The sequence below is a fragment of the Neolamprologus brichardi genome, chromosome 8, assembly GCF_056152115.1.
Source record: "Neolamprologus brichardi isolate AB-2024 chromosome 8, ASM5615211v1, whole genome shotgun sequence".
Taxonomy (NCBI): Eukaryota; Metazoa; Chordata; class Actinopteri; order Cichliformes; family Cichlidae; genus Neolamprologus; species Neolamprologus brichardi.
This window is the reverse complement of record NC_142111.1, coordinates 25,035,001-25,043,254: the sequence shown is the minus strand read 5'-3', so window position 1 is coordinate 25,043,254 and position 8,254 is coordinate 25,035,001. Positions and strand designations below refer to the sequence as shown.

At 43.9% G+C, this 8,254-nt stretch overlaps 1 protein-coding gene across 1 annotated transcript in view; it reads right to left on the bottom strand.

Annotated features, from left to right (window-relative positions):
• Positions 1 to 523: 523 nt before the first annotated feature.
• Positions 524 to 8,254, bottom strand: part of rnf213b (ring finger protein 213b) — a 40,641-nt gene continuing 32,910 nt past the window's right edge. Inside the window, exons 53-65 of the mRNA XM_006793250.3 lie at positions 8,160 to 8,254; positions 7,908 to 8,064; positions 7,723 to 7,817; positions 7,388 to 7,636; positions 5,999 to 6,131; positions 5,829 to 5,912; positions 3,477 to 3,660; positions 2,875 to 3,076; positions 2,718 to 2,795; positions 2,366 to 2,563; positions 2,098 to 2,187; positions 1,564 to 1,742; positions 524 to 1,089 (exon numbers count right to left, since the gene is read on the bottom strand). The exon at positions 8,160 to 8,254 is cut by the window's right edge and continues 50 nt beyond it. Of these exons, the coding sequence (XP_006793313.2) occupies positions 951 to 1,089; positions 1,564 to 1,742; positions 2,098 to 2,187; positions 2,366 to 2,563; positions 2,718 to 2,795; positions 2,875 to 3,076; positions 3,477 to 3,660; positions 5,829 to 5,912; positions 5,999 to 6,131; positions 7,388 to 7,636; positions 7,723 to 7,817; positions 7,908 to 8,064; positions 8,160 to 8,254 (1,883 nt within the window). The 3' untranslated portion in view covers positions 524 to 950. The remainder of the gene's footprint in view (positions 1,090 to 1,563; positions 1,743 to 2,097; positions 2,188 to 2,365; positions 2,564 to 2,717; positions 2,796 to 2,874; positions 3,077 to 3,476; positions 3,661 to 5,828; positions 5,913 to 5,998; positions 6,132 to 7,387; positions 7,637 to 7,722; positions 7,818 to 7,907; positions 8,065 to 8,159) is intronic.

Genomic DNA, 8,254 nt, shown 5'->3' with positions numbered 1-8,254 from the left:
TTGACATTGCAAAAAAGGAGACGTGAAGGAAAAAACAAGATTTTCTCTAAATTATTATAAAATAATCCGCACATAGCACCGTTATACGCTTTGAGAGTGAGCTGACCCAACTTAATTTAGCATTACATAAAGTTTTCCTTTAATACAGCTCCAGAATAAAGGCTTATCATTCTTTATATTCATTACATGCTACTAACTTTGTTTGTATTGCTGACCGGAAAGGCAAGAGACCTGGCACAAAGTCTTCAACAACTAATAAGCAATTATTAAATGTTAACTATAAATTTACCTTCTAGGTACTTGTGGTTATGATGGCTAATATAACAGGTTACCTACCCTCAGCAGTCTGGTTTACATAATAAGAGCGTGAGAAAGAAGCCAGACATTCAAGTTGAGCTGAAATGTGTCTATAATTTGTATATAAAATTCAATAGCTGTACAGTTAGAGCAAGAATGTGCAGCGTTCACACCAAGAGAATTTATCACTTCATACTAAAAGACTCAGACCATTTTTTTTCCAATCTATTTTATTTGGCACTAAATCTCCAAATCGATCATTCTTTGCATTCAAGGAAAATAGAAGAAATAAAACTGTGCAATATCTTTAAAATTAAGTGAGCATGTTCCCATGCTAACATGTCTTTATTATCTTTGATTTACTGGTTTTCCGCCTGATGCTTCATACTGTGTGTGCGAGTGATTGTCATGGCTTCTAATCACTCTGTATGTGATGAAAGTTTAAAATAAAGATTGTGGACATGCTGGGAAATACCTCATCTGTATTAGGTCCTTAATTTATTAATTAACTTGTTCCCTGATTGCACGTGGCACAATTAAGTAAGAGAAATTTAACAACTGTAATTATTTACAATATTTACATCGTATAAAGGCACATTTAATAACAACGTATCCAATAATGTGGCAGCCAACTCTAGAAACATTTCTGCTCTCTATCTCCTTTTAAACTCCACAGCTGCCCTCCACACATCAGCGCTCTGTCCCAGCCTGATCTCCTCTGGTAAAGACTCGAGCTCCGGCAGGGGTGGAAGGTCTTTCAGCTCCAGATGGATCTCTAAGGTGGACCTGATGCTGCACACAGCAGGGAGGGAGGACATGAAGAAAACAACTGTTAGCACTGCATCCATTGTTGTCATCCTTAAGCATTCCCATTCACTTCCCACCCAGCTGCTGCTGCAATAGAAATGACCTGTGGCTGAGGGGACACAACTTAAGCTGCTTTCCTGTGACAGATGGCTGCCTGGAGGGGTCACGCTGTTGTCCCTGGAAGTCAAAAGGCTCCAAATCCCGGGGGGGGGAGACCGCCACACTTTACTCTCATTAAAGCTGTCTACAATCAATGGATTCCTTTAGACTGGGGTGGTAATCTTACGCTAACAAAAGGCACACTTTTGAAAAAAGAAAGTCCAAAAATAGCTGTTGGGTAATCTCAGCTGTAAAAACATCAATAATGCTATTGTTTTTGTGTTGTTTTACCATTTGGTGTGTTACCTCATACAACAACTAATCTCACAAATGGTGCATTTGTGATGTGTACGCTCTTACTCCCAGTGTGGCTGGTAAGCCTGGTCAGGCACAGCGCTGCTCGTCTTCAGCAGAAGAATTTCATGCAGCTCCAAAGTGAAGGTGTCGACGTCTGTGACAGCGAGGAAGGCCTTCAGGTCTTTCTTCTGCTCTTCCGAAAGCTTCTCCTGGAACTCAGACGGCAGTTTCTGAAACGGATCCTGCAACATGATCATGAATTAGATGTAGCCTTCTGCTTGATTTCAGGTATCAAGAGAGATTTTAAAGAGAAAATAATTCTCTGTTTTTATTGGGGTGAGATTCTGGGCGCCTGCCGTGTCAGACGGCACACTTTCCACAGATTACAGCCGCGAAAAATTCACTCTCCATGGTGTGGTTTGGGGTCAGTCCCTGGCAGCCAGCAGGTCACGAGTAACAGTACTGACTCGAAAACAAATTGTGTGGTCACCATGGGTGGAGTTTTGTGGCTCTTTAATGAGCACTGGTGAAGCCACACACTGCATAACGAGCACACCGAGAACATTCCTTGAATTTTAAGATTTTCTTCACACTTACTTGCTTCCTGTTGAGCATCAGCTCTGATTTCCAGCAAGTCAGAAGCTGCCAGGTGAATATGCTGTGCTCCAGTTTGCTTTGGCCAAGACCCTGAATAGAAACAGAAGTTTGAAATGTTGTTTTCACCTCTCAGTCACAGCTCAAGTATACTTCAGATTTACAGAACAGATTTATGTCAAAATTCAAACAATAATTGGAGTTTTCAAAGACAGAAACATAAAAACTTTCTTTGCATAGCGGACAAAGCTGCAGATCTGCAACATTATACCTTGGCTACGGTGCTTGAAATCTGCGGGCCCATCTGCAGTGAATCAGTGAGGTAGGACAAAAGCTGACCCTGGGGCTCGCCGCCTGTTTTCCCGAGGAATCGGAGGCCGATCTCCACCACAAACACAGCATCGCAAACATCCGTGTAAGAGCGCAGCACCGTTTTTATGGCACTGCTCACCGAACCCTTCAGCGGCTCCTGCAAGAAAGACGCTGTCAGTGGGCCCGAGGAGCAAAACGTCAGGGGAGGAATTTAACTTGAACAAAGTGGCCTCACAGGAACTAGTGAGAACATTCCTCAGCTGGCATTTGTCAGTTCCAAATAACAACAGCAGTGCGTAAAATGGTTTTACCTGAGGAATCTTTTTTTTGACTTCGGTTAGAACCACGGAGAAATCCTGCAGGTGTCGGTTCAGGTACCTCGAGGTGTCCTGATTTAGACCAAAGAGGACAAAAGGTCAGTAGAGAGTTCGGCTTTACCTGACATCCACGTGCATTTTAGATTATCACCGCTTTGATAAGTGGTTTTCCAGCCAGGAAGCGGCGTGCCAGTTGGGTCTGGATGATTGGCAGGTCATAGCTGCTGTCAGTCTCGCCCCCTTTCTTCAAGGTGTACTGGCAATGGGCTAAAACCAGGGGCAGCAGCTCTCTCTCTGGGTGGCACAGTGTCAGCTGGGTTTCTGATATCCTCTCCAAAGGAACGCTGTACTCACTGAGGAAAAACAGGAGAAGATTTTAACAGTTAAAGAGGCCAGAGGGGCTCTAACAGGATGTTACATCAGTTACTGGTGACAAAATGTAGTTTTTTATCATTCTGAAGCATGAAGTACACAGCAACACATGCATCACTTTGCAAGTTATTTTCCTGCTAATGTCCAAAATCTAGCAGCAATTTACAAGAATTTTGTTCGTTTATTTTTATTGATTAAATAAAGTTATCTGGAATCTTGTTAGATTTCTAATTCATCTCAGTGCGATCCCTACAAAAGATTATTTGCCAATTATGCTTCACCTGTAATTTAACAGTTATTTAATTAAGGAAGCTGAGAAGAAAACGGCACTTTGATTTAGTCCTGTGGCCCACGAGCCTCTGCGGCCGATGTTGGACTGACCTGTCCTCGGCGCCGCTCATTCGCCTGGCCTCTCTCACCAGGCTGTTGTGAGTCTCCGACAGGAAGTCGACCAGAGTTTGGAGAACGGACCCCGGGCCGTGTCGGCTCGGAGTCAGAAACTCCCCAGAGCTGTCGGCTGTCACCTCCCTCTCACACAAGTTCACATCCACACCCAAGTCTGCTGCTGTACACAGAAGTCAGAAGAATGAAACAACACACAGCGGCTCAGCTGAATAAAAACATCTTTCTTTCTTTAAGTCGAATTTATTTTCGACACGTAGCTCTGACATCTTCCCAAAACAACTGAATCTTTCTGCCAAGAAGCACAGCGTTCCCTCATCATCTGTGCATTTTGTCGTTTCATTTGAAAGGAGTCACACATGTGCACATTAACCAGAATCATATGAAGACTTCACATTCTTCCCAATAAGCAGTGCCACCAGGACTCTCTGGAGCTGGATGTTCTTTGGCCCCACCAGCCTGCGTAAACGTCTCCTAATACTGGACTGTTTGTCCTTCACAGCTGTCAGAATGAGCCCAGGTGATGATTTTGGAAAACCGATTACGCAGACAGAAATCTCCTTCTCGTTCATGAGTCACTTTAGTAACTGATGCCCCGAAAATATTAAGTAACTCTTGCAATACATGTTAGGATGCCTGGGTCGTTGACCCAGGGTTTTGAGTTTATTGTATTATTTATCTTTTCTATTCTTTGGTTTCTTCGTTAGAGTCATGTCTTATGGTTTGTCTCTGTGTAATCCTTAGTTGCTATATCCCCGTGTCCAGTCAGTGTCTGTGTCTGCCCTGGTCCCACGTCTCTGTTCCCTCTGTTGCAGTGCGCGCGTGTTAGTCTGTGTCTTTAGTTCAGTCTGTGTCACGTTTCCTGTTTTATTTTGAAGGTCTTTGTCTGATGTTAATGTGTCTGGTTTCGCTTCCCCTTGTCTCGTTAGGCCTGATTTCCCCCAGCTGTGTTTCCCTCCTGTTACCCATTCCCTGATTGCTCCCTCTGTGTATTTAAGCCCTGTGTTTCTCGGGTCGTGTCCAAATTCATGGGCTGCATCCTCCTGAAGACCCGGCCTTCGCGGTCTACGTGGGCCGGGTCCTCAGGAGGTCGGGTAGGCCGGAAGTAAACGGCTATGGAATTGGACGGTCTAGCCTTCTCGATCTACTCCCGCCCTTAATTCAGAGTATTTCCGGTTGTCAGCGCCACGGCACGAAAATCGAAAATGGACCCGAAATCTTTCTCCGTTTTTTGTGTTCAGCTGGTGGGGTGACAGACGTCACCGAAAACGTCGAAGCACTTTTGCAAATATGTCATATCTTGACAAACCGAGCAGATATTTGAAGTTTACACACCCACATTCTCGCCTGAAAATATGTTTAAAGTTTATTTTGTGGCCCAGAAAGATTAATAAGAGTAATTTTAAAACTTAGTAGCGGCCGCCATTGCCGGAAACTGGAGTTTGGCTAGGCCGCGCTATGAATTCTGGAATCTGGTGGGCCAAGAAGGACACACCCGACCCATCCTTCAAATTCGGGGAAAAGGAGGACACATTTGTCGGCTGCATTCGGAGGAGTCTACGAATTTGGACAGCCTTCGGCGCGTCGCTGTGACGTAATCGGTCTACAAATGCGGCCTCAGGAGGATGCAGCCCATGAATTTGGACACGACCTCTGTGTCCGGTGTCGCGATCTACCGTTTATCTAGCTGTGTGTTCTGTCAGTCTTCCGGTGTAAGTTTATTTTGATATTTCCAGTTATGTTATATTTGAGTTTAACATTAAAGCTGTTTTGAGTTCAAGTTTTGCCTCCGAGTGTCTGCACCTTGGGTCCTATTCCTGTCTGCACACAGCCGTTCCATAACAATACGAACTCTAAACCCAAACCATGTTGACATCAAATAACACATCTGTACCTGAGGTTTTCATTTTCCAAAATAAAAGTCAAAATGTAATGTTTCCACCGTTTAACTAAATATTATGAAAGCAAACACTGAAGACTTCCCACTGTTTATATTAAACACTGTGCTGGAACTGAAAACTGCTCTGACACTCAATAAACACTCCAAGAATCCTTTCACTTCTTTTTAGTAATCATGTGACTGAGCTTTAAATATGTTTAAATATGTGCCAGTGTGTGATTATTTTTCTATTATACACATTAAGCACATCTGGACATAGTTACATCTTTATGTTTACTCTAAATGAGACTTTGCTTGATAAAGTGTTATTTTTTATATATAAAATTGGTGGATATGCATTCAGTTTATAATATAATATAAAAGAAACAACACTGATAATCATCAGATGGAGATTCGTTGCTTGGGTTTAAAGCAGACATGCAGATGCTTACAGTTGTTTGCCACCTCTGCTCTGAGGGAGTTCCACACTCTGATGAATCTGCCCACTCTCTCACTCAGCATCTTCTTCTGGTACCCTAGTGAGGATGACACAAGAATTCAGTTTGAGTCTGTGTTATGTTGCTGCTGGTGTTGATCAGTCACAGATGAAAGGCCGATGTACCTGCTGGTATCTGCTGTAACCTCTGCGCAATCGTCTGCGGTGTGGAGTGTGACGCCAGAGGAAACACCCTCAGCAGGTCAGACTGTAAAGCAGCCAGCTCGGGAAGGTGATGTAACTGCCGCACACAGTGAATCTGGGAAAAACACACAAAGCCAGCGTCAGCTTTTCTTCTGCAAGTTAATGTCTCCACCAACATCAGAGAATGTTATTATCCCCCGAGACAAGGAGGTTATGCAGTCGATTCTGTTTGTTAGACAGGTGATAAATAATAAATAAATGGATATGCACGAAGCTTCTCTGGATATGGGGCTTAGCCCAATAGGACGCATTTAGAGACATCCTCCTGATGTTCCCAACAAAACATTACAAAATCATCCGTATCCAGATATGCTTTTGGATTCAGAGACTTAATGGTGTGGGGGGATTTTCAGCCTTTGCAGAAGTATGCTCTTGTTGTTGCTGTCCTTAACGTTTTGGCATATGCTTTCTTTTCCCCCTTTGCCCCGCCTTAAGCTGCTTCACACAGTTCTTCCAATTAAAAAAGAGTTTTGGGGTTTTTTTTACTCCCCATTGTCGCTCAAAGACAACTGTTGGGTTTCTCTCTGTAATGCTGTCAGGTCTTTACCTGATCTTTGCACAGAGATCAGTGCTATGATTCAACACCCTAACAGCAAACATGGGAAATACTGTGTAAAGCCTGTTAATGCAATGGGCATTAATATTCAAGGCTTGCTTTCCTGTGTATGTTCTCAGTCATCCAGGCCATTGTGGTGTTAAGCATTTGATCTGAAGATAACTGGACTTTTTTCAGGTTTCACCTCTCATCTGAAAGTCCTCTCCACTGTTTGCATAGTGCAGCCTGAGTCTGAGTAAAGCCATAAATCGAAGAGACTGAAAGAGTACAAGGGCTTTACAGTTTAGAGTAACAGGAGGAAGAGGAGGCCTGACATTGTTTATTCAGTGTAGAACTAACCGCTGAATATGCAACGCCCTCAAAGCGCAGTCACATTGTTTTGACTCTTAGCTTGATGCTGACATGCTGACTCAATAATATAGCAAACCACTGTTCTGCTATCTTATTAAAAGCGGTCTTGTTCCTCCGGTGCTGTTTGCTGTGGTCTTGTGCCCTCTCCCTCTGTGTTTGTGCACATCTTGTCTCTGTTTGTGTGTCAGATCATCAGCTAAACTACTGTGACAGACAAGCGTTCAGGATCACCTCTGATATTTTCTTCTTAGTTGAATTTTTCTGATATTGAGCACGATTTCTCTGACACTCCTCAGCAGATTTCAGTGAAATTTAGGGGAGAGTTGTGCCATCCTCACTGTACCTGATCTGTTAAGGTAAAATCTGTGAAATGTGGTGCACATCGGCCTGATGATGGCTGATACCTTCTTAAGAAACAAGCTGAGGAGACGTAAAGCACTCTGTCCCTGTTTTTCTTCCACCAACTGAGAAAAACGCTCCACTGTGACGATCTCGGGTAGAGTCCAGAAGGACGAGCGGTGTGTCGGGCAGTTAGAGGAGGACGACAGCATTTTCCCAGGATCCCCAAAGAGGAGATTTAGCAAAGGGCTTCCAGCAAGTCCATCATCAGCTCCAATTCTGTTCTGAGCTTCAGCCAGATTTTTCTGCAAATCCTGAAAACAGGCAGAAGAAACAAAACTTTATCACTCTGAAGCACAAAATGTCTTTTCATGTCTTTGAAAAACATCGTGTTCCTTACCTGAAGCACTGGGCTGATGGCAGAATCACAAACAAGCTTCTCCCACTGCTCCCGCCTCTGTCTGGAGGACAGATCGGGTCTTGCATTGCGGGAACCTTTGTTGACGTTCAGCACAGTTAAAACACGTTTGTTCTACAGCGACATTACAAGCAGCATGTTAACAATCACGGTCGAGTCAGTATCACCTGCAGGGAATCGTGCCAGAATCAGATGAACTGTAATCGCTGTGTTGTCCATGTTCTGATCCAGAGTCTTCCCCAAAACCTTCATGTCCTTTTCAAGATGTTGCCACAGGAATTTAAAGACATCATTCGGTGTGGGGTGGATCAATGCACCGACTTCCTACAAACACCCCCGCCAAAAAACAGGAGTATTATCACATGATGCAAGCCTTTAAAACCACAGATATGCAAAGCCACGCTCAGGTAAATTCTCACTCTCTGATTTTTTATGGCACCCTGCAGCATGGCGAGGTGCGTGAGCAGCCGCAGGACGCAGGACTGAGCGTACGTCATCTGCCTTTCTGGGGCTT